Genomic DNA, 27,563 nt, shown 5'->3' with positions numbered 1-27,563 from the left:
TTAAACTATTGCACGAAAATAGCATTTCCTTCTTACAGGTACAATAGCTGTAAATAACCTTAAGACCATCAATAATTGTAAAATATAATAAAGTAGGAAGTGATGAGTTTTGAGTATAATTACTTTTATTTTAATGTATTTTATTGGAATTTAATTTTTAGTAAAAAGTTTAATTTTTAGTAATGATTGTGTGTAAAACCAGGTCACAAAATTCCTGAAAATGTAGCAACCGAAGCCAGTGCTAGCTGGCCTCAGTACTTCGCTGTGTTTTTCTCACCTGGAGAGAAGCCCTGTGTGATAGAGCCAGGGTGTGAGGGGAAATGGGGCCACAGAGGTCTATAGTTTATGGTCTAAGCCACCTCAGTTTAATTTGGGTTGATCAAGATTCTGTTCCGTTCTGTCTAAATCTGAATCGGCCCAGGCCTCCAGCTTCCAGAAATTTGGATCGCCCCCAGCTCCGCCCCAGCCTCTTCCGGCCCCGCCCCTTCCACTTCAGCGCCGTCGTCATGACAACCGCGTCCTCTCGCCCACCGCTCCCACAAACCCTTAGCGCTCCCATTGGCTAAAAGTTTGCAACGGGCAGGTCTCCCTCGCTCTCATTGGTCAGTTGATGGCGGTGGTGCCAGCCCGCACACTCCTATTGGCCGACTGATTGAAAAGGGCAGGGACTATGGGCAGCAGTTGTGTAGGGGCCTTCGGATCCCAGCGCCGCACCGAGACGGGAGGGAGGGGACGTCTCGGGTTATTTAGAAGGATAAAGGTGAGGGGGGTGTGAAAGGGGCGAGAAGTCAGCGGAGGTGAGAGGGGAATGGGTGTGCAATGCAGACACGATATTTGGGGATTCCCGGGTTGTTTGTCCCGCAGGGAGATGACCACACCAGCGGGCTCGGGCACTGGCTTCGGCTCTGTGTCCTGGTGGGGCCTGTCCCCGGCGGTTGACCTGCAGGCTGAGAGTGAGTCGCTCACACAGGACCACAAATCATCCGACACAGCGGCTGCTTTCACAGCCTGGCAGACACTAACGTTCTGGCGCTAACGTTCTCTGAGGCTCCAAGGGCGGGGGGCGCCCTCCAGTGGACAGCCTAGATACCTCTGCGAACTACGAGTCCCAGAATGCTTAGAGGCACAGCTCCTTTTAAAACCAAGGCCAGGGCTTTCCTCGTGGCGCAGTGGTTGAGAGTCCGCCTGCCGATTCAGGGCACACGGGTTCGTGCCCCGGTCCGGGAGGATCCCACATGCCGCGGAGCGGCTGGTCCCGTGAGCCATGGCCGCTGAGCCTGCGCGTCCGGAGCCTGTGCTCCGCAACGGGAGAGGCCACAACAGTGAGAGGCCCGCGTACCGCAAAAAAAAAAACAGAAAAACAAGGCCAGGGGTGCAAGTCCTGCTGGGAGTTGTAGTTCATCGTGCTGGGGGTGGCTGCAGGGGGCGTTCTCCAGGCCACAAACCCCAGTCCGCTGTCGTCTTGTCAGGTCCTCCTGTGGACCCAGACTCACAGGCCGATACAGAGCACGGGACCCCCGAGCTAAATGTGCTGCTGTTGGGCTCCGTGGATGGGCGACACCTGCTACGGACCCTGACCCGGGCGGCTCTCTGGCCTCGAAGGAGGTTCCGTGTAAGCTGGGATTATGGGGTCCTGGAAGGAGGAGGATGAAGATAAGAGCGCAGATTCCTGAGTCCTTGAGGGAGGAGGGAGCTGGGGACCCAGACTCCTAGGTCCTGAGGAGGGAAGGGGCTGGTGTTGGGGACTCCTGGGTTGAAGTGAGAGGAAGAGCCTAAGGATCAAGTCTCCTGAGTAGTGATGGGGAGGAGGGTTCTGAGTGCCCACACTCCTGTGTTTAAAGGAGTGGGGCTGGTGTACAGGTCTCCTGGGTCCTGTGGAAGAAGGGGGCTGAGGTTTCCCACTCCAGGGTCTCCTAGGGGCCAGGAACACAGGTCTCACAATCATTTTTCCCTGTCCATCCTTCCAGTTTTATGTGCTGGAGAATAATATGGAAGCTGTAGCCCGACACATGCTGATTTTCAGCCTAGCCCTGGAGGATCCTGAGAAGATGGGGTTGCAAGGTCAGCAAATACCCGGCAATCTGGCCCCCAGCTCCTTCCCCCTCCCTGCAGGAATTCTGGCATTTCAAGGGTGCGGTTAAACATTTTGGACATTGTTCCCTATTTCATCACTTGCTCACTTGTTTGGTAGCCTTAGAGCCTCAGCTTTTCCCACCTTTGAAATGGGGATAAAAGATAATACTTCCTAGGATCATTTAGGGAATTCCAGGAGAAAAGCCACATAAAACTCTCAGAACTGTGCATGACACAGTGTAAGCATTCAAAACCTCTTAGCGAGGGAGAAGCCCAAAAGAGATCAAAGGGCTTCCTGAGAGGTAGTGAGTCCCCCAGATGTGGGGAGGGTTTGGCAGAGCTGAGCCTGAGTCCTGAGTCTCCCTTAGTTAGAGGTGTGCACCCCAGGGAATCTGCGTGGAGGAAGCGGCCTTGGAAGTGAGATTATAAGGAGGAGGGGGAGAAGGAGGATTTGGGTGGGAAATGATTATTTCCCAGTAACAAAAACTTCAGTTTAGTGCCTAGAGCAGAGTGTAGACTCAGGCAGGCTGTATTCAAATTCTGACCCTGTTTGCTGTGTGACCTTAGTTGTGGCAGGCTAACTCTTAGTTGCAGCATGCATGTAGGATCTAGTTCTCTGACCAGGGATCGAACCCGGGCCGCCTGCATTGGGAGCGCCGGAGTCTTATCCACTGCGCCACCAGGGAAGTCCCTTTTATAAGATTCTTAACTAAAATGAAAATATTCAACACTTTAACACACATAAATCTTCATCTCCATCTATATCTATATAAAACGTTTCCATTTTTAAGGCAAGGGAAACAAACATGAAATTCAGGATTGGGGTTACCTGCAGGGGGTGGGAAGGAATAGGCGAGGAGACCTAGGTGGGGTGTAAGTTATTCTTCGTGTTCTAGCTATTCGGGTGGGTAGGGAGTTTGCCTGGGTCCGTTGTGCTGATGACACGACTAGGAAATAAGAAGATCACTATAAAGTGGGTATGCGTCATCCGCACGGGTCTCATTTCTGGGCTCACTCCTCTGCCCCGCTCCCCGCAGAGAGGAGCGAGACCTTCCTGGAGGTGTGGGGGAACGCGCTGCTGCGCCCCTCTGTGGCCGCCTTCGTGCGCACCCAGGCCGGCCGCCTGGCTCGCCTCGTCCCGGAGCCCGATCGCCTGGCGGAGCAGCTGCCCTGGCTCAGCCTGGGCGCCCTCAAGGTGCCGCCGCCCGGCCTGCGACCGTCACCGGCGTGGATCCGGGTGGCGGTGGGAAGAATGGGGATAAGCAGTCCAAAAGGGTTTGCGTTGATGGATAGAGCTGAGGGCTCCCCGGCTCCCACAGTGGGATATGGCCCTGGGGGTGGCTTCTACTCTCGGAGCCTCAGTTTCTTCATCTGAGAAAAAAGAGAATCGTTCCCACGCCCTGGGAGGGAAGGGAGGATCAGGTAAGAGAAGCTGCGGTCCCTGCAGCCGCCTCTCCCTCGTTCTCTTTCCACGCGGGCCTGGTCGTGCAGTTCCGCGAGCGCGACGCCCTGGAGGCCGTGTTTCGTTTCTGGGCCGGAGGGGAGAAGGGGCCCGAGGCTTTCCCCATGAGCCGCCTGTGGGACTCGAGGCTGCGCCACTACCTGGGCTCCCGGTACGACGCCCGGCGCGGTGTCAGCGACTGGGACCTGCACATGAAGCTGCACGATCGCGGGGTGAGGGCTGGGAGGAGGGGCCTGGGGTCTCCAGTCCTGGGTGTGTAGGAGGAGGGGCTGGGGCTTGAGGAAGCAGCGGTTGGGGGCCCCGAATCCTGGGTCTGAAGGAAAAGGGTGCCAGAGGCCCTCAGTGCTGGGTCTTTGGGAGGAGATCCTGGGATCCATATACCAGATTCACTGAGGCCTCTTTTCTTGCATTCCCCCACTCCAGGCCCGAGTCATCCACACCAGTGAGTTCCGGCGCTGGAGGGACACAGGAGTCGCCTTTGAACTCAGAGACTCCAGCGCTTATCACGTGCCCAACCGGACCCTGGCGTCCGGTCGCCTCCTGAGCCACGTGCGAGTCCACTCCCTGCCCTGGCTGCTGCTTCTTTTCGGGGGCCCAGGAGTCGGAGTCCCCAACATCGACCTCACCCGTCTCCTCTCTCCCTGATTTCCCAGCGCGGGGAGCGTGTAGCAGCGCGCGGGTACTGGGGGGACATCGTCACGGGGCCCTTCGTGGCCTTCGGCATCGAAGCGGACGACGAGACCCTCCTGAAGACCAGCAACGGTCAGCCTATCAAGGTTTGAGTCAGGCTGGAGGTGCTGGGGCTGGAGGCGAGTTCGCGAGGCCCCGCCCCCTATGCGCCCCCTCTCTACTTCCTAGGGCCAGTATGGAAGTGTAAGCTTGCCCGCCAGATGCTAGCTCTGGGTGTGGGGGAGTGTGGGGATGGCGTACTCTAAGCCTCTCCCCTGCCATTCCGGCCCCGCGGTCCTAGCCCGCATCCGGCCACGCCCTTTCTCCCCCAAAGACCGCGGGCGAGATCACGCAGCACAACGTGACGGAGCTGTTCCGAGAGATGGCCGCCTGGGGGCGCCCGAGAGCCACCCAGGGAGACCCCGCGCAGGTGCAAGGCGACGCGGATGGAAGCCCGGAGCCTGGTAAGCGACGGACTCAGCCTTCTTCCTTGAGATGGGAATTGGGGCTCGGGTGATCATGTCTGGGAGAGAATGGGACCCGGACCCCCGTCCCGGGCTTCAGGCTCCTGGTGTTTCAAGTCCAAGCATGGACTGGTATGGTATCTAATGCCTGGACAAGTGCCCTCCCCTTCCCGACATCCGGTCTATTTTTCTCTCTTCTTTTTGAGCTTCTCTCCCTTTGCTAAATCCTGACACCATCCTTAGCATTCTGAATTCCAGCAGTGGAATTCTCATCCTACCTGCAGAAGTCCAAGAGGCTGAGAACATTTTAACAAGGTTAAGCTGGGTCCCAGCTTAACGCTGGAGAGCCCTCCCCCCCCAAATCTGGTCGTGCCTCCTTCCACCCATCCCCTAACTTGGCCCTCCCGGGTGAATGGATGTCTTGTGTGGCCATGGGCCAACCACTCTCTTTTCTTCTCTTGAATCTCAGTTGCCTGGTCTGTAAAATGGGTCTCTGTGTGCCAGGCCAATCCTCCCAGAATTTTCCAGGAATCTGCCTAAGAGGAAGGATGAGAAAGGGCTTGAAGACGGACAAGGCGAGTCATCTCCAAGTTTTGTCTGTTTGCCTAACCCTGCCAGTCTTCCCTTCCCCAGCAGCCCCTGTCCCGGAACCCTTCACTGTCCACTTCCTGTCCCTCGGTTCTGCCCAGACCCTCCACCACAAGAGCTGCTACAAGGGACGGTTCCAGCTTCTCTACGTGGCTTGTGGGTAAGAGGACCTGGGAGGTTCCCAGATTTTCCTCCCCCAACCCCTCCTCCCTCAGACCCAGGAATCCAAGTCTCCAGACCCTCCTTAATCAGTGTCTAGGTCCCCAGCCCACCTCTTCCCTCAGGACCTAAAAGTCTGAGCCTCAGCCCTCCCCTTTTTCTCTCTGCAGGATGGTCCATCTTCTCAGCCCTGAGCTCGGTGCCTGCGTGGCCCCCGGAGGACGCCTCATTGTAGAATTAGCCCAGTGAGCCAGCGGAGAGCAGGGCGGGGAACTTCCAGGCTGGGGGCGGAAAGCCAGGTCCCCTAACACGCTGCTTCCTGGTTCCAGGTTCCTAGTGGACCTGCGGCAGGAGCAGCTGCAGGGCTTCTCCACCCGGGTCGGGGAGCTAGCACAGGCGGCTGGATTCGCCCCACAGCCGGGGGCCAGGCGCTCGCAGACCTTCGCGCGCTTCTACAAGGCCGGAGACTCTGCTCCCAGCCACAAGGACCCAGCTGTGGGATCTGGGACTCCGCCCCCTGAAGTCCTGGCCCCGCCCCTTGAGGCAACCAACCCTCCCCCCGAGGACCTGACCCAGCCCCTTGAAGGCGGGATCCCACCCTCTGAACCCCTCAAACGGCCCTCAGTCTCAGGCTTCACTGTTGGAGGCTTTGGTTCCACCCACAGGGAGTCAGACCCCCAAACCAGAGAGTCTGTACCTCCGGAGACCAACTCCCCAATCCCTAACTTCTAAAGTCAGGTCCTAGAATCAGAACGCGCCTCTAGAATACTCAATTATACTCCCAGCATTCTCAGCGCCAGAGGTGTCGCTAGAATTTCAGATTCCATTCCTGGGATTCTATATTTTATTCCTAGAATTCTAGATTGTTCTCTCGAGTTCTACATTCCACTCCCAAGACTCTAAAACCAGCCTGGAGATCCGGCCCTGGGGCTCAGGCCCTCTGCGTGGTCCCCTCATCCCCAGGCATCCCATTCCTAACTAGGGGCTGGGGGTGTCTCCTCTCACAGGCTGGTCAACACTAGGGTGGTCCAAGTAAAGAGAGCCAGATCCTCTTCTCCGTGTGTCCGTGTGTCTTTCCTGCCCTCAGTCTGTCTCCAAGGGCTGGGAGAGGGGAGGGGCAGGAGTGTTCAAGAGAAGAGACTCGAGACCAGATTTCTGGGTTCCCAAGAGGGCTAGGGGTGAATTTCTCCGTGCTGCCTGCTGAGAGCCTGGGTACCCCACACCTGGATTCTCAAATAAATGAGCAAAATTTATGGATTGGCTAACAGGTTTGGGGCACTGAAACTGACCATAACATGGTAAAAAAAAGTTCTAGCCCTCAAGGAGAATTACAATTTAGTGAGGGGGCGGGGCCTAGACTCCTGGGTCTGAGGGAGGAGGACGTTGGGGTCCGAACTCTTGTGTCAGAGGGAAGAGGGGCTGGGGGCCTGGACTCCTGTGTCAGAAGGAGGAGGGTTTTGGGGGCCTGGACACCCATCGGGGTCTGAGGATGGAGAGGTTGGGGGTCTGGACTCCTAGGTGGGAGGAGGGAGGGTCTGGATTCCCAGGCCGCCAAGATGGAGGGGTGATCCAGCTGGAGCATGACCCGCCCCAGCCCTCACGCGCCCCGTTATCTCGAATCCTGGGCAGGGAGGGGAGGGGGCAGCAATATATTTAGTCTCTGTCCTCGCCCTTTATCTCAGTGTCCTCAGTGAGGCTTGAGCAGACCGGACGAGACAGAAGCCCCAGGGGCCTTCAAGGTCACTCCGGACGCCCCCTCACTGACCCTCCAAGAGCCCCTTGTCCCCTGCTCTGCCTTCCGCAACCCCTGGCTTGAGACTCAACATGGCGGACCGGTGAGTAATTGGTAACCGGGACTCCTGAGAACCGAGGCAGTGGCGGATAGGGGGGTGATCCCTCGGGTTCCTGTGAGGGGTGAGAGCTGCGAGGTTGGACTCCAGGCCTGAGAAGGGAGGTAGGGACAGGACTCCTGGGCATCGGAATGAGGTAAGAGTCTGGGAATCCGACCCATAGGAGCCGAGAAGCGGCAGCTGGCGGGCCGGACCCGTCGGTTAGAGGGGCCTCTGGGGTCCCTTAGGACACGGCGTGGACAGGACCCAGGCCTACCATTGATCCCCTTTTCCTGGTTTCTCTCCCTCCAGGAGCGGCGATGCGGTGAGAGTCGGCGTGGGCTGGACCCGCCTGGCCGGGGAGGGCGCTGCCGGGAGGGCTCTGGGGCGAGACGCTGCAGCCCTGGAAGACTGCATGGAGAGGGGCTGGGGAGGGGGGTCCATGTGATGACTCAGTTCCGTTCCCCAAATCCCAGGCGGAGGACCCGCCTCCCGCGCCACCCCCTGTACGACGCCGCTCCTCAGCCAACTACCGCGCCTACGCCACGGAGCCGCACGCCAAGGTGAGGGCGGGGCCAGCGCGGTGGGCGGAGCCGGGCGGGACTTCGCAGGATCTGGATTCGGATTCTTAGGTTACCCGCGGCTGGGGGAGGAGAGGCGGAGCCAGGGCCTTTACCGGACTTTGGTCGTGGGCGGAGCCCAAGCGGATGAGGCGCTTCAGGGGCGGAGTTTATCAGAGGGCTGGGCTCTGTTTGGTGAGAGCTTGCCTATGGGCGGAGTCCCGCTGCCCGTGGGAACTGAGATTGCTTAGAGATGGTGGGGGGAGGTGCGTAGCCAGAGACAGCACATTGGTGGATGGGAATGAGGGGCGTGGCTTCCCGTAGACTGAAGGCTGGAGTTGGAGGCGGGACTAAATCTGGACCTGGCTTGAGGGGGCGGGTTCTGAAGCTCCTCCCGGCGTCCTCCTTCGGATCCTCCTCGCTCATCCTTCCTTGCTCTGTCTCACCCCGGCAGAAAAAGTCTAAGATCTCCGCCTCGAGAAAACTGCAGCTGAAGGTGCGATGCGCCTGGGGAGAGCGCCTAGGTGTCTTCAGGGGGCGGGGCTTGGAAGTTGGGTGGGGCTTCGGAAGAGCAGGTGGGCGGGAGGCCCTGAAAGGGAGGGGCGGGGCCTTGGAATGATGGACATCAACCTTGGGGGGGTTCAGGTCTCTGGAAGCAGGCCTGGGATTAGAGGGCGGGGCCCGGCGGGGGTGGCTATCCCGCTCTGTCCTCATCCCCATACCTGTGCTGCCATACCCGTCGTGCCCTCCCCAGACCCTGATGCTGCAGATTGCGAAACAGGAGCTGGAGCGGGAAGCAGAGGAGCGGCGAGGAGAGAAGGGGCGTGTTCTGAGCACGCGGTGCCAGCCTCTGGAGCTGGCCGGTCTGGGCTTCGCGGATCTGCAGGTACCGGCTCCAATCAGGGACTCCTGCCTAGCCCGGCATCCGAGGTTCCTACTGTCCGGTCTTGCATCCCTTAGGACTCAGGGGTACAGTTACTATGCCCCCTTTCTGCTCAGGACCTTCGGGTCCAATCTCCCAATTCTTACCCTCAGGAGTTCAGAAATGTGGCCTGCAGCTGCCTACAATCTCAAAACCCAGAGGTCGGTTCCTCCAACCCACTCCAGTCCAGATTCTCAGAACACCTGGCTCTGGAGTTCTGCTTTGTTCGCAGTCCCCCAGGGTCTGGCTTCAATCTACTCCTCCAGGACCAGATGTCCAGGTCCCCAGCTCCTCCTCCCTCAGACCCCAGGAGTCCAGAACCCCAGCCTTCCCCCCACCACGCACACTGCATTCCTCCACCAGGACTTGTGCCGACAGCTCCACGCCCACGTGGACAAGGTGGATGAGGAGAGATACGACGTGGAGGTGAAAGTCACTAAGAACATCACAGAGGTGGGAGACACTGGGCCGTCTGGGTCGCTTCAGGATAGGAGGTGATGCCTGGGGCTCTGGTCTCAGCCTGGACCCTTGGCAGCTGCTTATGGCTGCAGACACCAGGAGACCCAGGGCAACTCTGTGAGCCTGGCAGGGAGGGGGCAGAAGGATGAGTACCATACGGTCAGGGAATGCTGTTCTAGGCAGAGGGAACAGCACATGCAAAACCCAAGAGGTGGGAAAGCGGAAAATATGTTTGTGAAAATGTGTGGCTGGAGCCTCAAGTGTTGGTAAGTGAGTTCAGGTGTGGGCCAGGGAACTGTGAGATGCATGTAGCTGGACTGGGATGTGTCAGTAGTTTTCAGAGATGAGGCTGGGGCAGATCAGGTTCCAATTTCAGGATGGGGAGCTTGGATTTTGTCTCGAAGGTGGTAGGAGCCTGAGCTAGGTAGAACCTGGATCGGGATAGGAGGGAAGTGCAGGGTGGAAGAGTGAGGCAAGGAGGAAGCGGAAGGAGGGGTCTCCACCTCTCTTTATGGCTGCTACCAGATCGCAGATCTGACCCAGAAGATCTTTGACCTTCGGGGCAAGTTTAAGCGGCCCACTCTGCGTAGAGTGCGGATCTCTGCGGATGCCATGATGCAGGCACTGCTGGGGACCAGGGCTAAGGAGTCCTTAGACCTGCGGGCCCACCTCAAGCAGGTGAAGAAGGAGGACACGGAGAAGGTGAGTGTGGCTACAGGTCCAGGAAAGGGGGTGCTTAGGGGAGAAGGTGTGTGTGTGTGTGAGCAATTCTAGGGACTAGCCTGAGGGCAGGTGGCAGTTGGAGTTGTGGGGAGAAGTATCTGGTAAGGGTCTTCCACAGGAAGTACAGGAGGGGCACAGGAAATGCAAGAGGAAGACAGAATGTAGAAGCAGAAGACAGGAAGTGCATTAGGGAGAATGGAAGTAGCAAGGAGTCAGGAAGTGCATGATGTCTGCAGGATGTTTGTGAGAGAAAAGGAGTGCAGGAGGGAGACAGGAAGTCCAAGAGGGAGACAAGAAGTGCAGCAGGGAGACAGGAAGTGGGGCAAATTGGAAGGGATCTTCTGAGGGGACAAGAAGTGTTCCAGAACCAGACTGTGTGATGGGCATCCAGAATAGAGTGGCCCAGCAGGCGGGAGGGCAAGTGGAGGATATCTGAGAGCCTGTAGACCAGGAAGACACCCTAACCTCTGACCCATTCCTCCAGGAAAACCGGGAGGTAGGAGACTGGCGCAAGAACATCGATGCGCTCAGTGGAATGGAAGGCCGCAAGAAAAAGTTTGAGGGCTGAGCCGGCCTGTGCACAGCCCTGGCCCTGGCCCTGGCCCTGAGGATGGCCCCGAGGAATAAAGCTTCTCTCTGAGCTGGGAGTGGCTGTGTGTCTATTACCAGGGGCGCTTAGGTGTGAGAGAGGCGGGAGAACTGAGGGCCAGGCTCCCCCAAAGCCACAGCGCACATCAGGAGCAGAGCTGGGTCTCCACGTGGAGCTGCACAGAGGTGCCGAGACCAGGGCCCAAAGGCAGACACACAGAGACATGGACAGACTGTCAGCGACCCCGGAAGAGACAGCCAGGCAGAGACCCAAAGGGAGAGGAAAAACAGGTGGAGATTCATGGGAAGAAGTGCACAGAAAGGGGAAACAGACAGATATACACAGAGAGACAGAGATGACCTCGCCCTGGAAGAGACAGAAATAAGGACCCACAGAGCGAGAACTGCAGATACAAAGAGACACCCCCCCACACACCACACACACACACAAGAACTAGAAAGATAAAAACAGAGCTAAAGACACAGAAACCGAGTCACAGAGAAGCACAGGGACACCTGGAGACACAGACCAATAGCCAGACATCAAGAGAGGGAGATATGCAGAGACACCCGCGGAAATGCAGAGAGAAAAACTGGCGGCACAGAGACAGGCAGAGTGAAGAACTCAGAGACAGAGATGCAGAGAGAGCCCCAAAGCCAACCCCTGAGAAATGCATAGAATGAGAAATGCGGAGAGAGACAGACACTGGCACGGAGGGGTGAGGAAGCCCCTAGAGTTCAAGGTTGTGGATTGGCTGGGAAGGGGGAGGGGCTACCAAAAAAGATCAGTGTCTGATGGAGGTGGGGAGTGTGAGGTCCTGTGGGCCTGACACACCCCCTCCCCCTCCCCTCCTCCTCCCCCTCACACACCTGTTTCCCCGCTTTAGCGCCTGTTGTCACCAGGGTGGAATCCTGGTGGCAGACAAAGGGATGGGGGTGGGGAGGGGGGGACAGAGAGATGGACAGAGACAGAGGTGGGGAGACAGAGAAGCTGAGACAGACACACACAGAGAAACACAGACGAAGAGTCACAGAGACAAAGGAGAGATAGAGACAGGGAAACGGGGTACGGGAAGTGGAGGCCCAGAGAGACACAGAGAAAGGGACCCCTTCATGGAGCGAGAAGGGGTCCCTTGTACCCTTTTCATCAATAAGCATCCTCCAAGGGGCTTCGGAGCATAGCGTGCCGTGTGATCTGGGAGATGTGGAGCCCGAGGGTGGCCTGACCCAGCCCGGGGTTCCTGGACAATGCTTTTGGGATAGAGGAGAGGCCTTGGAACAGCCAGGAGGTGCCTCTATCCCGAAAGTGGAGCCAGAGTGGGGGCAGGGCAGCCTCTGAGTGTGAGGAAAGGAATTCTCTACCCCTCCCTCTCCCCCTGGGGCGGGGCTGAGCCTCCCACTATAAACTGGGGGTGCTTCAGCCTGCCCAGCAAGACTGCCCCACCGCTCACACCTCTGCAGACGCAGCCTCAGGTAAGGGTCCCAGAGGAACTGGGGATGGAAGGGAACGTATTAGGACTTGGGGGTTAGAGAAGCTGGGAGTGCAGGGTTTGGGTGTCCCAGAATATAACACCTTAGGACCTCAGAGGTCTGAGTCTGAGGGAATCTCAGAAACTGGGAGTCCCTGGGCTTGGATGACAGACAGTCTGGGTGTCAGAACTGGGGGGCAGTGTCTCAGAATCTGACGATTTAGGAATTGAGGTCGCAGAATCTCATGTCTCATGATGGGAGGTATTAGAATTTGTAATGTCATATTTGGGGGTTTCATGAATCAGTCCCCTGAGTTTATGCATCCAGATTTTGGGGTCTCACAGTCCTGAGGTTTCAGAATTTAGGGAATGTCAAGACCTAGGGGGTCAAGATTTTAGGGCACGCATAATCGGGAGTCTCGACAGTTGGAGTCTCAGAATCTGGAGATATGAGGAGTTACTGTTTTTCAGAATTCATAAGTTGGGGTCTCTCAACCTGGGTGCCTTGGGGATCTCAGAGATTAGGGAGTGTTAGTATTTAGGGGTCAGGATGAGGTCTGGGGACAGAAGCTGCTCTTATGTGTCCTGTCTCCTCCATGGCAGTGGGTGAAGGTGAAAGGAGGCGACAGGTGGGCAGATAACCAGCCAAAGGGGAGGGGACCTGGGGTGGGAGAGGGCAGCGGGTATGATTAATTCTCCTAGAACCCCCCCTCCACGAATACTTCTCAAGAGATGTCCTCGGTGTCACCCTCTACGACATCCCCCCAAAATAGACCCTGGGGGTGGGGCAGCTATTGTCTTCGGACCACTGTCCCTTCCCAAATACCTCCTCCTAATGCCTACTCAGATCAGGTTCCTACGGACTTGTCATAAGACAAAAGGGGACAGCTGTGGTCAGGGGGCGGGGGCTGCAGCCTTGGGGCTCTGCCCGGACCGTATCTCCCAATGCGCTGTCTTCACCCTCAGTTTAGGAGTCTTTAGGAGTTGGAGGTCCCCAGCCTCTCCTCCCTCAGACCCAGGGGTCCAGACCCCCAGCCCCTCCCCCCTCAGACCCAGGATCCAGGCCCCCGGCCCCTCCTCCCTTAGACCCAGGATCCAGGCCCCCGGCCCCTCCTTCCTCAGACCCAGGGGTCCAGACGCCCCGCCCCTCCTCCCTCAGACCCAGGATCCAGGCCCCCAGCCCCTCCTCCCTCAGACCCAGGGGTCCCGGCCCCCAGCCCCTCCCCCCTCAGACCCAGGGGTCCCGGCCCCCAGCCCCTCCTCCTCTGGACCCCACCCCACTCCGCCTGTTCTCTGCTTTTCATAGGTCGCAGCAGGACACCAGGATGTCGGACGCCGAAGAGCAGGAATATGAGGAGTGAGTGATGCTGGCAGGCGGGCTGGGGCCCTGGAGCGGTGGAGACACCTCCCACCTCCAAGGCGCCTAACTCTCCCCTCCCTCTTTCCTTCCCTCCCGGGTCCTCAGGGAGCAGCCTGAAGGTGAGTGGAGAGTGGGATGGCCTTGGGGGGGAGGGGAGGTGGGGACACCTTGGCGCATCTTAGCCCACCCTGCCCTACGCCCACCCTCCTGGTCCGCACAGCCCGTGGTAAAGCTCAGCGGGCCCACTCGCAGCTGAGGCCCAGAGGGGTCCCCCCGTCTAGATGAGACTCGAACCTGAACGCGGGTCTCTGCGCACTCACGCACTCTTCCCCCCATCTGAAGCCTCTGCCGTCCCCCCCGCCCCGGGCTCCTCACGCCTCCTCTTGTCTCCCCCACCCCTTCCAGAAGAGGAGGCTGCTGAGGAGGAGGAGGAGGAAGGTGAGGCCCTGGACTCCGCAGGTCTGGAGCTGGACGCGGCACCGGGGGGCTGGTGCGGTGGGGACGCTAGTCCACGGGGTGCAGGCTGGGCGGGGGCGGGGATCTCGATGGTCTCGGCCTCAGCTCCTTTAACAGCCTCTCCCCTCTCTCCCTTCTCTCCCCTTCCCGCATCCGGGCATGGCTGCTCCCCTCCCCCGGCTCCCCAAATCCTAGCTTCTCCTCCCGCCCCCTCCCCAGCCCCCGAGGAGCCGGAGCCGTTGGCTGAGCGAGGTAACCGCGGCTGCTTCGCTTCCTGAGGCCGATTTCGGGGGTCCTCAGGGCCCTGACCTCCAAGATGACTCCCTCCCCGCTCCCGTAACCCGTCCCCGTAACCCGTCCCAGGCCCGGTCCTTTAAGCCCCGGAGAGCTCTCGCGCCCTCCAGTGGCCAAGAAGGGAAACAGCCTCGCAATGGCTTTAACCCGTTCCCTTCCTTCTTAAAGGGACCGACACCCAAGCCTTCTTCCCCAGTCTGGAGGAATACTTATAGAAGGGTTGGATGTTTGCGGAGAGGCACCCCTCCTCCCTCATCTTCGCCTGTCTGTTACTTGTCTCCTTCATATACATTCAAAGGTTGGGGCGTGGGTTGTAGAAGGGACTAGCAGTGGGAGTCTGTATTCCTCTGTCCCCAAGGGGGAGGTGGCTGGGGACACAACTCCCGGGTCACCGAGTGAAGAGGGGGCTTGGGGCCTCCCTGCACTGCTAGATCTTGATGGAGGGCAGGAGCTCTGGGTATGTAGAACGAGGGTCTGAGGGTTTGTTTGTTTTTTCTCCTTATGGTCTGGCGGTTTGGACACCTGGGTTCCCAGAGAAATGGGAGGGGGATCCCCACACCAGTTCTGAATGTATATCTGATGCATGTGACCCTCTCCCTCCTTTATGGCCACCCCGATTTCCCTTATCCTCTTCCCCCCCCATACCCTTCCCCCAGAGCTGCAGGAGAAGGGAACTGGGCTTGTGGGGACCAAGGCTTGGAGGCAGGTCCCTCCTTTGGATGTGTCATGCCCACCCCACGAACTCTTGCTAATTATCTTTTTGTATCCCTCCACCAGAAGAGGAGCGCCCCAAACCAAGGTGAGATCCTGGGGGGTGGGGCTCCCAATCATGTCCTCTTAAATATATCACCCACCTCCAGAGATAGGCTGCAAGAAAGGCAGAGAAGGGGAGTGGGGAAATGGAAACATAGAAAAGGACAGTGACTCCTCCTTTCCACAAACATTTCTGGTGAACTTCCCACTGTGTTTGGCAAGAGTCAGACTCTTGCTGTCCTGTTGGTGTAACAGACCCAGATACAGCAATGGTAGTGCAGAAGAGGGCCCTATCTGTGCCCTAGAATATCAAGGAAGGCTTCCCAGGGGAGGTGATGCTGAGTCCTGAGGGCGGAAGAGTTTGCTAGCTGAAGGAAGTAGAAGGGAGATTGTAGATGACGAAGCGGAGTGGTGTGTGCAAGGTCCAGTAGCTGGATCTTGGCCAGTGTTTCAGGGAACAGATGCAGACACAGGTCATTCTGATGAGAAAGATCCAAACTAGGCAGACCAGGGAAGACTGTGAGAGCTCACCCTGGAGGGTGTGACACTGGGGACAAAGCTTGGAGATGCAAGGAGGCAGCAATCGAGCATGAGATGCAGAAATTCTCTGGGACACCGGGGAGCCATGGAAAGGTTCTGAGCAGAGGGGGCCGAGGATCAGATCTGGCTGAGAGCACAGGGGCACATGAAAGCACAGGTGTGCTTCAGTGTCAGGGAAAGCTTGTTGGAGGAGGGAAGGTCTCAGGGGTGGAGTATATCAGGGGAAGGGCATTGTAGGGCAGAGCAAACAGAGGCAAGGGGGCACAAAGGCACATGACATGGCCAGGGAACTGTAGGATGTGGTGAGTTTTCAAGGGGAAAAGGCCTAAGCTGGAGCAGAGGGCATAGGGTAGAAAGGGGCCACAGACTGAGAGACCCACAGGTTGATGAGCTCAGTTGGGGCAGGGTGTGTGCAAAGGCAGGAAATGTTCAGGAAGCATCTGTTTACTGGAGTCTGGGGTTTGGGAGAGAGTCTGGGCTGGAGACAGAGTTCGTGAATCCTCGGTAATTGATGATAATCGAAGTCACAGGAGTGAATGACATTAATCACAAGAGTGTCCCACGAATGAATCAAAGGGCAAAGCTCTCTTAATTTGGTTAATAGAAATTGTTGCTTTTTATTAAGCCAGGAAAGATGAAGCATAATTTGTTTAAAATTCTCTTTGATCATTGAGTGACCAAAAAAGGAAATAAAGAGTCAAATATATGAGGGATTTTTTCGTTCCTTAAGTTAAACTTTAAAGCTGTATTTAAGAAATCAAATCTTACAAAATCCTGGAAGGTTTTGGTAACGATGATGATAATTTCAAGGAAATTAATAAAATAGCTATTGATTTTAAAGTGTATTTTCTTCAATAGTTTTGGTATCTTGCCATGGAGGATACTAGCCCAGCCTAGCAGAAAAGTGCAATATGTAGAGCGTATTTTGACATTTTAAAAGTTATATTCCATAACCATTTTGAAATGCTGGGCAAACATAAAAAAAAAATCCCATACAAAGTTATTTGCATTTAATTCAATTAATCAGGCAATTTGAAAGCTAATTGATTAAAACACTGTAATATGATTGAAATTCTGTAACATTTTAATGTTATTTTTACTCTACTGTGAAAAGTTTTTTATACGATATACACACCCTAGTTTATTTTTGCGTCTTAGTGTGGACTTATAAATTTACTACAGGTATCTTGAGCCAGGAACACAATCAGGTTTCAGGCCAGTTTGATACTGGCTCTTCTTAATTTTCATATGAGTGTAGGACTTCAAACCGAATGTTATGTCAGTGGGACTGTGCTGTCTGTGGAAGTTAATAAATGACATGATCATTTCCTTCAGACTGGAGGGAGAGTGATAAATAAGATTTGGAGTCATAGGATACTGATGTACAATTTAAGGATTAAAGTTTCTTATAAATCAATTGTGAACAATGAATTATTAAAAAATGTTGACTTCCTAGTATAAAACTGCAAGAATAAAAATAAATTCTCCAGCTTAAAAAAGAAAGTAAGAAAGAAAGAAAGAAACCAAAGGAAGAGAAAATTCCAAGAAGTGGGAGTGCCCAGGGCAGTCCCCCAAAGCAGCACCACCCAATACAAATACAATGCAAGCCACATATGTAATAACTTAAGAAACAATTTTTTTTTTTTACTAGCAGCCTTTTAAGAAGTAAACCCAAACAGGTCAAATCAATCCCAACAGCGTATTTTACTCAACCCGTTAAAGCCAAAATCTCAGAATTTCAACATGAATCCATATAAAACGTTATTAGTAAAATATTTTACATTCAGCAGGGAGGTCAGACTACTCAGTGTTTCTTCTCTTCTGTCCACTCAGCCGGCCCGTGGTACCTCCGCTGATCCCCCCAAAGATCCCAGAGGGGGAACGTGTGGACTTCGATGTAAGTAACAGACATCTCATCCCAGGAGGGGCTGCTAGCCTATAGGGTGCAAATTAGGAAGAGGTGCCCCTCCCTAGCCACTGTTTTTTGTTTGTTTGTTTCCTACCCGCTTCTTTTGGAATTGTGTCTTGGCAGCCCCTTAGTTTAGTGTCAGAATACGATGCTTTGCTGCCATCTGCTGGAAACACAGTGCATGGCAGACGTCTGTCCCAGCTGTCAACCCCACCAATTCTTTTTTTTTTTTTAATTTATTTTTGCCTGCGTTGGGTCTCCGTTGCTCCGCGCGGGCTTTCTCTCGTTGCAGAGCGAGCGGGGGCTACTCTTCGTTGCGGTGCGCAGGCTTCTCATTGCGGTGGCTTCTCTTGTTGCGGCGCACGGGCTCTAGGCGCACGGGCTTCAGTAGTTGTGGCTCGCGGGCTCCAGAGTGCAGGCTCAGTAGTTGTGGCGCACGGGCTTAGTTGCTCTGTGGCATGTGGTATCTTCCCAGACTAGGGCTCAAACATGTGTGCCCTGCATTGGCAGATGGATTCTTAACCATTGCGCCACCAGGGAAGCCTAACCGCACCAATTCTTGCTGCAAAGGGCTCCCCCTCCTGATGCTTCTCAGAAGTGCTGAGAGGTTGGCACCCTCTTGGGGCACCACCTGGGGAATGACCGTGCTCCCACCCTCTGTCCCCTAGGACATCCACCGGAAGCGCATGGAAAAAGATCTGCTGGAGCTGCAGACGCTCATTGACGTGCATTTTGAACAGCGGAAGAAAGAGGAAGAGGAGCTCGTGGCGCTAAAAGAGCGTATTGTGAGTCAAGGGAGGTGGGGTTCCCCAAATTCTTCTCCCTCCTTCCATCCTTTGGGCCTTGGGAGATACGTTCCCGTCCACTACAGACCCAAGGCTGAAACTTTTGGGAAAGTACCCAAGTTGGTGCCCATCACCACTCTTGACCTACCCTGGGAAGTGATAAAGGGGGTGCGTGGTGGTCCCTGCACCCCCTCATCCTTCTCTCTCCCCCAGGAGCGGCGCCGGGCGGAGAGAGCTGAGCAACAGCGCTTCAGAACCGAGAAGGAGCGTGAGCGTCAGGCTAAGCTGGTGGTGGGTGTTTCCCCTCCTCCCAGAGCCCAAATGTTACTTTCTCAGCTGGACACTGCAATTTTCCACTCATGACATTCTCTGTGATCCCATAAAAGTCCTCATGCTGTATTATTCAAGGGTCTTTCTGTTGGAAGGGACAGAAACTCCAACCCAAACTGAACTTAGCAGAAAGAGAACTTTATTGGCTCATATAACTAAAAGGTCTAGGGCATGGCTTGCTTCAGGCATGGCTGGATCAAGGGACTCAAATAATATCACGAAGACCCAGCTTTTATCTTCCCATCTTGGCCAATATTTCTGTGGACAGTGTGTCCAGGAGGGTGAGCAACTCATCCTGGTTTGCCTGGTACTTTCCTGGTCTGAGCCCTGAAAATCCTGCATCCCATCAGTCCCAGGCAAACCAGATGGTTCCCAGGCAGGGGTGGCAAACGGCCACCAGCAGCTCTGGCTTAAACTCCTCTTTTCTCTGTCTCCTGCACAAATCCTGGGATGTTTTCAAATTGTTCACCTGTCCACCTTGGAGTGAATCACTGGCTAGTTGGGAGAGAGTGGCTAGAATGCTCCCATTGGTTTAACCCTTGAAAACATGACCTGATTTGGCATCAGGAGTGGCTCACTCAAACCACTTTTTTTTGTTTTTGTTTTTGTTTTGCCACGCTGCGCGACACGTGGGATCTTAGTTCCCCTACCAGGGATCGAACCCATGCCCCCTCACAGAGTCTTAACCACTGGACCAACAGCAAAGTCCCTCAAACCACTTTATTTATTTATCTATCTATCTATTTATTTATTTATTTTTGGCCGTGTTGGGTCTTCGTTGCTGCTGGCGCCGGTTTTCTCTAGTTGCGGCGAGCGGGGGCTACTCTTCGTTGCGGTGCGCGGGCTTCTCATTGCGGTGGCTTCTCTTGTTTCAGAGCATGGGCTCTAGACATGTGGGCTTCACTAGTTGTGGCATGCAGGCTCAGTAAGTGTGGCTCGCGGGCTCCAGAGCACAGGCTCAGTAGTTGTGGCGCACGGGCTTAGTTGCTCCATGACATGTGGGATCTTCCCGGACCAGGGCTCGAACCCGTGTCCCCTGCATTGGCAGGTGGATTCTTAACCACTGTGCCACCAGGGAAGCCCCCTGAAACCACTTTTAAAGAACAGGAAATGGGTGGTGTGGTACGCAAAGGACTGGTCTCCCAAAGATGTCCACATCCTAGTTCCCAGAGACTATGAATATGGGAACCTGCCTGGCAAAAGGGACTTTGTAGGTATGATTAAGTTAAAGATCTTGAGATCAGGAGGTTCTCCTGGATTTCCTGGGTGAGCCCAGTGTTATCACAAGGGTCCGTAAACAAGGGAGGACCTTTGAAGATGGGGGAAGTGGCCCTGAGCCAAGGGATGCAGGCGGCCCCTAGAAGCCGGAAGAGCAAAGGGAGTGAATCTCCCCTAATGCCTCCAGAAGGACCCAACCCTGTCCATACCTTGACTTAGCTCATGAGACCCATTTCAGACTTTTGACCTGCAGAACTATAAGCTGATAAACTTTCATTGTTTTAAGCCACTCTGTTTGCAAATTACAGCAGCGAGAGGAAATTAATTCAGGCGGGGAATCCTGGGCAAGTGAAATACCATCATGCCCATCTCACCTGCCTCTCCAGTGGGGATGGGGCTTTGGTCTGGACAAGCCACTAATTCTGGAACATGCAGTGCAGACTTTCTGGATGTGGTAATGCCTTAGTGAAGGCATTCTAGAACCTCTTCCTCAGGCTCAAGGCCAAGAGCCTCTTTACTGCCCCAAGCCCCCCGACTCCCATCACAAGTTACCTTCCATGACCCTCTGAGGACAGTCATTCTCCTCTCATGAGACTAAGGAAGAGTAAGTCCCAGAGAGGGTACGTGCCTGCACTGAGGTCACACAGCAAAGATCACCATTGGCCATTTCAGGCTGGAGCATGCAGAAAAAAGCAAGCACGTCCCTCCACTAGTTTAATATTTTCCTTGGGGGTGGTATATAAAGTCTCAAAGAGGAGGAAGGACTTGCAGGTGGTCACACAGCCGGGCCTGGAAAGGTGAGGAGGGGACCGTCAGCATCCTTGCCTGTTCTGATATTGACCTTGTTTTACGCTTGGGTCTGATTGATCCCTGCTTCACTCAGTGCAGAAGAGGGCCCCCTCCCACGTGCCCATCTCAGACCCCCTCCCCTCTCAGTCCAGGGTGCTGGAGGGAGGCCCAGGAATTAACCCCTTTCTTCCCACAGGAGGAGAAGATGCGGAAGGAAGAGGAAGAGGCCAAGAAGCGGGCTGAGGATGACGCCAAAAAGAAGAAGGTTCTGTCCAACATGGGGGCCCATTTTGGGGGTTACCTGGTCAAGGTGAGTTCAGCCTGCTAGGGCCTGAACAGGAAACGGGTAGTGTGGTACGCAAAGGACTGGTCTCCCAAAGATGTGGGAGGAGGGGCTGGGGCCCGGACCCTTGGGTCGGACGGGGGAAGCACTGAGGCCTGGACCCCTGGGTCTCTGGGGAGAGGGGCTGGGGTTCTGGGCTGAGGGAGGAAGGGGCTGGGGCCCGGACCCCTGAGTCTGAAGTGGGAGGAAATAGGGGCAGGACTCCTGGGTCTGCGGGGGGAGGGGCTGGGGGCCCGGACCCCTGGGTCTGAATGGGGCGAGGCGTTGGGGGCCCGTTCCCCGGGTCTGAGTGGGGAGGGGCTGGGTGTCTGGGCTGAGGCAGGAGAGGGTTGGGGGCCCGGACCCGTGGGTCTGAGGGGGGATGGTCTGGGCGGTCTGGGCTGAGGTGCTGGGGGCCTGGATCCTTGGCTCTGAGGGGGGTGGGGCTGGGGCCGGGACCCCGGGGTGTGAGGGGGGAGGGGCTGGGAGTGTGGGCAAAGGGAGGTGGGGATGTGGGCCCCGACCCCTGAGTGTGACGGGGAGGGGTTGGGGGCCCGGACCCCTGGTTCTGAGGGAGGTGGGTCTGGGGGTTCTGGGCTGAGGGAGGATGGGCTGGGAACCCGGACCCCTGGGTCTGAGGGAGGAGGGGCTGGTGGCCCGGACCCCTGGGTCTGAGCGGGGAGGCGTTGGAGGCCCGGACCCCTGGGTCTGAGGGAGATGGGGCTGGGGGCTGGACTCCTGGGTCTGAGGGAGGAGGGGCTGGGGGCCTGGATCCCTGGGTCTGAGGGAGGAGGGGCTGGGGGCCTGGATCCCTGGGTCTGAGCGAGGAGGGCTCGGGGCCTGGACCCCTGGGTCCTGATGTGCGGAGCCATCCGGTGGACCCATCCCCTAGTTCACGATGTCCTTTTCAACCGTCAGGCAGAACAGAAGCGGGGTAAGCGCCAGACAGGGCGTGAGATGAAACTGCGCATCTTGTCGGAGCGTAAAAAGCCTCTGAACATCGACCACATGGGAGAAGAACAGCTCCGGTAGGTGGGAGGGGCCTGGGTATGAGACAGGCAGATAAGGGGACGCCTGACCCAGATCCGAGTGGGCGGAAGCCCTGGTGCTGTGTGCCTTTGGGCAAGTGTCTCTCCCTCTCTGCGCCCCTGTAGACTGCCCTGTGGAATGTTTCACCGATATAGGCCCCACGTTTTGTGGGTGCCGAGACCTGTAGAGTCTGGGTGATAATACGGAAGCCAGACAACAGATCTGACCAAAATTTAGGAGATGATGGTGTTTTGATGGCCCCTGGGAACTCCGAATGGGCCCCATCTTTTACGTGAATTAAAGCCAGATGCACTGGCAACAGTTTTCCAGCCACATCTCTTCTGGGTGGGGCTCTATCTTGCCCTTCACAGCTCACTGTCTGCACAGCCTGCATCCCGTGGTAAAGCCACCTGAGGGGAGGCCGGGGAGGGTCTTCCCTTCAGGGCCCTCGCCCGCATCTTGACATTATCTGGCCCAGGCACAGAGTTTAAAGTCAGAAACATCCACCACCTCATAGGCAGCACAGTGATGGGGTTTGGAGCTCAACATCTGAAACCACTTGCCAGGGGCTCAGTGCCGGCTTCACCACTTACAGCTGGGTGATCTGAGGCACGTGGTTTACCTTCTGTGAGCCTTGCCTACCTCACTGGTAAAATGAGGCGATGATGACAAAATCTACATCAGGTCAGTATGGCAGCAGCAGCCCCCTGTGGAGGGCTTACAACCCTATGAGGTAGACACCCTCAAGCAACTGGAACATTAAGAAACAAAAAAAGAAAGAGCAACCCTAGGCACAGAGAGGTTAAGTAAACTTTCCAGGGTTGCACACCTTGCAAGTGGGAGAGTGGGGATTTGAACCCAGGCAGTCTGGTGCGGTAGTCTGTGCTCTTCATCACTCTTTTACAAAGTGGTGTGATGGTAAATGTTTAACAAGTGGATCTCCAGGGCCTAAAAGTCCACATCTTAGCATTTGCTCATTTCCACGGTGTAAATACTCCCACCATGCTGATGTCAAACTACCAGCGTGAGAACTGTGCACTCGGAGTCGGAGTCGGGAAAGGATGCGCGGATTTGGCTCCAGCCCAGCACTGGCGATGTGCCGTCCTTCCCCAGTCACATTATCACAGGGCCTAGCACTAAATAACATGTTGTGAAAGTTCCTTCTTCCTCCTCTTTCCTTCCCTCACCACACATCCACTCATAATGTGGATCTACTAATATTTTTTGAGGATCTCAAGTTATTTCAGTTTTATTTATTAGATAGAGGTCATATGATGGTCTCTAAAATTTTAAAGTAAAACACACCATGGAAGAGACAGCCTTTGAAGACCATTAGCTGGCAAAAGACAACAAAGACTGCTAGTAAGAATAAAAAGAATGATAACAACTAGCTTTGTCGAGTGTTTAGCACGTGCCAGGTACTTTATACCTATTCTCTCATTCTATAACAGTTCAAGGCAGTAGGTTTTTAACAGTTCGGAATAAGTCTGGCCTCTTATAACTGAGATCTGACTATAGCAGCCTAAAATATAGAGGTTTGTTTTCTCACATAGAAGAAATCGGTAGTCCATAGCTGGTATTTGAACCAAGGCTTTCTGACTCCAGGGCCTAGGCCCTTAACCATGCTCATTCTCCCTTAGAGAAACATGAGCTCTCTGTTTTGGATATGGAGAAGTGGGCAGAGATTTTAAAACCCCTTGCTGCAATTCACTTTGAATATCGTGGCCTCAAACATTAACAAAATGGCACCAATAATGTCGAACTCAGAGACTCGCTGTGTGGCTTTGAACACTTCCCTCAACTTCTTTGGGCTCATGGCCTGGCCTGGCTCCCTTCCATGATAGCCCTTCTGCCCTGCCAGGGAGAAGGCCCAGGAACTGTCGGACTGGATCCACCAGTTGGAGTCCGAGAAGTTTGACCTGATGGAGAAGCTGAAGCAGCAGAAATATGAGGTGAGACCCATCTCTGCTGGAGGCCAGGCTGGGCTGGGGATGGCCGGGTGGGGGGCTGGGCTGGGGCTGGGTAGGGGGTGAGCAGCCTGTCCCTTCGGCTGTGCCAGAATCTCCCCCCTGTCTCTGCAGATCAATGTTCTGTACAATCGCATCAGCCACGCCCAGAAGTTGTAAGTGTGAACCCGGCCCTGAGCCCCACACCCTCCATCTGACTCTTGGGACCTCTCTTTCCTTTCCTCTGGCTGTCCCTTACTCTGAGTTTCAGTTCTCCACCCCTCCTTGGGGGCTCTGTCTTTATCCCTCTTTCTCTGGGACGGTCTCATAATGTGTCCTTTCCTCTCCACCCTCCAGCTCTCTTCTGGGGTCTCAATCCCTGTTTCTAGGTCCCTCTAAATCACTGTTTCTCAGGGCGGGGGTGACCTTGCCCCCGACCCCGGGGATATTGGGGGATGTTTCGAACCTGTTTGGGGAGGGGGATGCTACTGGCACCTGGTGGGTGGAGCCCAGGGCTGCTGTTCCACGTCCTACAACGCACAGGACAGCCCTCACCACAGAATGATCCGGCCCCCGAATGTCGCTGGTGCTGAGGTTGAGAAGCCCGGCTTTTCCTCTGTTTCTTGTTCTGTCTCCCCTGTGTCTCCTTCCCTCCCTCCCTCCCCTCTGCCTTCTGTTCATCTTCTCTCTCCATCTCATTTTCCATCTTTCTGTCTCTTTCACCCCAGCCTCCCCGACCCTCTCTCAGTCACTCACCCTTTCCTTCCCCCATCCCTGTACCCATAAATATTTATCAGTGCCCATATGAACATCCTGAGCTCACCCACTGACATCAACTCCTGCCCGCCTGTGGGCCTGTGACCACTAATCACGCCACTCCAGGCAGTGAACCCAATGAGAAGGCACTTGCCGGCCTCTTCCTCTGGCGGGGAGGGCGGGGATTTGGGGGGATGGACTCTCTGAATTGAGGACAGGGACCCATCTCAGAGGTGGGTCAGGGAGGCCTTCCTTTCTGACACCCCTCCTTTCCTACAGCCGGAAGGGGGCCGGGAAGGGCCGCGTTGGAGGCCGCTGGAAGTGAGGATCTGGGCACTGCCCCCCCACCCCCCTCCAGGCACCCGGGAGCCCTTGGAGTGTGTGTCCCATCTGTGGCTTGAAATAAATGCTCCCCCTGCAGCACCTGCTGTTCTTTGATTGTTATTATTAGAATCTTCAACAATCATGACGGTGATGTGTAAGGTTGAACCCTCACACACAGCCGGCAGGAATGTAAAATGGGGCTGCCGCTTTGGAAAACATTCCAGCAGTCCCTCAAAAAGTTAAACGTAGAGTTACCATAGGACCCAGCAATTCTGCCCCAATAGAACTGAAAATCTCTGTCCTCACAAAAACTTGTACAGGAATCCTGGCAGCATTACTCACGATAGCCAAGAGGTGGAAACAACCCAAACGTCCGTCCACTGGTGAATGGATACAAGGGAATATCCTTCAGCCATAAAAACGAATGAGGCTCTGACACAGGCTGCAATGTAGATGAGTCTTCAAATCATAACGAAAGAAGCCAGACACAAAAGGCCACGCATTGTGTGATGCCACTGATAGGAAATTTCTAGAAGGCAAATCCATAGAGGCAGGGAGTAGAGTCGTGGTCTCCAGGGCCTCAGGGGAAGGAAGGAATGAGGGGTTATGGCTAAAAGGAATGGTGTTTCTTTTTGGGGGTGATGGGAGTGTTCTGGAATTAGACAGTAGTGATGGTTACACAACCTTGTGAATAGACTAAAAAAACAAACAAACCCACTGATCACACTGCTATATATAAGATAGATAACCAACAAGGACGTACTGTAGAGCACAGAGAACTATACTCAATATTTTGTAATAGGGTGGTTCAGTGGTTAGGATTTCACTGCCGAGGGCCTGGGTTCGATCCCTGGTTGGGGAACTAAGATCCCACAAGCTGCAGGGCGTAGCCTAAAAAAAAATTGTAATAACCTATAGGAGAAAAGAATCTTAATAATAATAAATAAATATATATATATAAAATAACTGAGTCACTTTGCTGTACACCTGAAACTAACACAACATTGTAAATTAACTGTACTTCAATTTTTAAAAATGCTTAAATAAAGGCACTGTGGCTCTTGAAAACAAAGCAAAACAAAAACAGAAAGCCAAAAGTGGATAAACCTTAAAAAAAAAAAAAAAAGAAAAACCGCCATCGGAAAAAACAAAACAAACAAACAAACAAAAAAAACCTGCCATCGGGAACCGAGATGCCACCCGCCTTTCTGTTCTGCGTCGTCTGTGAGGTCACAGATGGGTCACAATATGATTTCTGGCTCCGGGACTGCTATCCCCTTTGTGTCCATCCCGACGGTCTCCAGGCCTCACGGGATTTGTAGTTTATTATTATTATTATTATTATTTTTTTTTGCACAAGCCCAGGGACTTCAGAGTGGGCAGGGCTGCTCTGACATCCCTTGGGAAAAAAGAATCTTACTTCTGTTTGGATTTCAGCGCCGTTATGCTGAAACGTTTGCGCTTTTTATGGGTCTTTGTTCCGGTCTAAAAGTGCCTGCCTCTTTCCCAATGAGGATTTAAGCGCAGAGTGCTTAACATAAGGATTATTTCATGCTTTATGGTGCTATGTATGAGGCAATTCACCCTCCACATCTGTTCGATCGCCTGGCCCTGGACTACAAATCCCAGCATGGCTTGCGAGGATGTAGAGCCCGGACTACATTTCCCAGCGTGCTCCACGTCCCAAGGAGACAGTAGCAGGGAGGGCCAGTGAAGGCTCTGGGGGAGCTGTCATTGTGGACCCCGTCTCTTCGGTTCCTTTCCCGATGTGACCCAGGGGTTCTATCAGGGACTTGGGGTGCTTTGGGACTCTGCCTAGGACCAACTGTGCCTTTAGGGGCGTGGCCCCGAGGACTACGTTTCCCAGCGTGCCCAGCGGCCGATCGCCGTGACCTTTGTACCGCAATCTTTACTTCCCAGCATGCCCCGGGAGGTCACCCAGGGATTGTCTTGGTCTAAGGGTTGCGGACTAAATTTCCCGTAGTGTCCTGACGTTTCCCACGACCTAGGGAATCCATTCATTCATTCATCCAAAATACTATTTCCGATCGCGTTTTATTAGGCTCAGTTCTTGGCACTGGGAGCAAGTAGTGCACACGGAAGACAAAAATTCCTGTCCTCCTGGGGCTTATTTCTAGATGAAGCGAGCAGACTTTTAGGACTTTTAGTCCTTTTAGGACTCCCGGGCTGTCAAGTCCATTTCCTACTAGGTCCCCAGGGGACAGTTCTTCGTCCTTTTGATGCTGTGAACTACATTTCGCAGCATGCCCTGTGGGGCACACCTGTAGCCTTTAGACTCCATTTCCCAGCACTCGCAGGAGAATCCTCTCAATCATGTTTCCTTTCGACACCTCGGAGCTGCGAACTTCCCAGTGTGCCTCGGGGCCGATCGAGGCCGGAGTGTTGCCAAGAGCAATTTCCGCTTATGGACTCTATTTCCCAGCGCTCCCCGCGGCCTTCCGTGAGGCGGTTGCCATTCGCCTCTCCAGGCTGAGGACTCCATTTCCCAGCGCGCCCCGGGACGGCGGGGTGACGTCACGCGCCGGGCGGGGGCCAGTGGATCCTTGGGCGGCGCGGGGCGGCGCGGGACGGTGCTGGGCGGGCGGTAGATCCCGGCGGCCCGTGGGCGGGCGGCGGCGGCTCAGGGCTCGGAGCTCGGCGCTCGCTCGCTCGTTCGCTCACGGGCTGGCGGTGCGATGTCGGGCGAGGATGGCCCGGGTGCGGGCCCCGGGGCGGCGGCGGCAGCGGCCCGCGAGCGGCGGCGGGAGCAGTTGCGGCAGTGGGGGG

General features: G+C 55.2%; 4 protein-coding genes across 13 annotated transcripts in view; all 4 read left to right on the top strand.

Annotated features, from left to right (window-relative positions):
• Positions 1–628: 628 nt before the first annotated feature.
• Positions 629–7,244, top strand: DNAAF3 (dynein axonemal assembly factor 3). Its single transcript, XM_029244712.1, is given in 14 exon segments — positions 629–953; positions 1,470–1,612; positions 1,968–2,061; positions 3,111–3,268; positions 3,565–3,747; positions 3,959–4,084; positions 4,189–4,311; positions 4,539–4,668; positions 5,302–5,416; positions 5,586–5,660; positions 5,745–6,038; positions 6,040–6,101; positions 6,104–6,912; positions 7,098–7,244. Coding segments are annotated over 13 exon segments (1,692 nt in total). The 5' UTR covers positions 629–808; the 3' UTR covers positions 6,148–6,912; positions 7,098–7,244.
• Positions 6,922–10,555, top strand: TNNI3 (troponin I3, cardiac type). Of its 6 annotated transcripts, XM_029245316.1 has the most exons (8): positions 6,941–7,250; positions 7,557–7,569; positions 7,721–7,807; positions 8,259–8,300; positions 8,559–8,690; positions 9,090–9,179; positions 9,711–9,887; positions 10,393–10,555. In XM_029245316.1, exons 1-8 carry the CDS (start codon positions 7,240–7,242, stop codon positions 10,474–10,476), a joined length of 636 nt encoding a protein of 211 aa, XP_029101149.1. In that variant the 5' UTR covers positions 6,941–7,239; the 3' UTR covers positions 10,477–10,555. The 6 variants fall into 6 exon arrangements, 3 of the variants coding, with proteins under 3 accessions (XP_029101149.1, XP_029101141.1, XP_029101166.1); XR_003797044.1 differs by having other exon boundaries at positions 6,922–7,250; positions 8,840–9,887; positions 10,393–10,482; XR_003797043.1 differs by lacking the exons at positions 6,941–7,250; positions 7,557–7,569; positions 7,721–7,807 and having other exon boundaries at positions 7,820–8,300; positions 8,840–9,451; positions 10,393–10,417.
• Positions 10,556–13,276: 2,721 nt separating this feature from the next.
• TNNT1 (troponin T1, slow skeletal type) lies at positions 13,277–24,875 on the top strand. Of its 4 annotated transcripts, XM_029245106.1 has the most exons (13): positions 13,291–13,322; positions 13,431–13,444; positions 13,731–13,763; positions 13,977–14,033; positions 14,853–14,874; positions 17,202–17,265; positions 17,946–18,062; positions 18,276–18,353; positions 20,596–20,709; positions 21,640–21,749; positions 23,612–23,702; positions 23,832–23,872; positions 24,732–24,875. In XM_029245106.1, exons 1-13 carry the CDS (start codon positions 13,291–13,293, stop codon positions 24,775–24,777), a joined length of 819 nt encoding a protein of 272 aa, XP_029100939.1. In that variant the 3' UTR covers positions 24,778–24,875. The 4 variants fall into 4 exon arrangements, with proteins under 4 accessions (XP_029100947.1, XP_029100939.1, XP_029100953.1 ...); XM_029245114.1 differs by lacking the exon at positions 13,977–14,033 and having other exon boundaries at positions 13,277–13,322; XM_029245120.1 differs by lacking the exons at positions 13,291–13,322; positions 13,731–13,763; positions 13,977–14,033 and having other exon boundaries at positions 13,432–13,444.
• Positions 24,876–27,440: 2,565 nt separating this feature from the next.
• The window catches only part of PPP1R12C (protein phosphatase 1 regulatory subunit 12C), a 21,488-nt gene continuing 21,365 nt past the window's right edge, over positions 27,441–27,563 (top strand). Inside the window, exon 1 of one of the 2 annotated variants that reach the window (XM_029244542.1) lies at positions 27,441–27,549. In XM_029244542.1, coding sequence (XP_029100375.1) covers positions 27,473–27,549 — 77 coding nt within the window. In that variant the 5' untranslated portion in view covers positions 27,441–27,472. The remainder of the gene's footprint in view (positions 27,550–27,563) is intronic. The other variant, XM_029244543.1, reaches the window with a different exon arrangement.

This window comes from Monodon monoceros, unplaced genomic scaffold, assembly GCF_005190385.1.
Source record: "Monodon monoceros isolate NGI ecotype Baffin Bay Population unplaced genomic scaffold, NGI_Narwhal_1 Super_Scaffold_10, whole genome shotgun sequence".
Lineage (NCBI taxonomy): Eukaryota > Metazoa > Chordata > Mammalia > Artiodactyla > Monodontidae > Monodon > Monodon monoceros.
The sequence above is the reverse complement of the archived record's forward strand: the minus strand, read 5'-3'. Positions and strand labels throughout refer to the sequence as shown.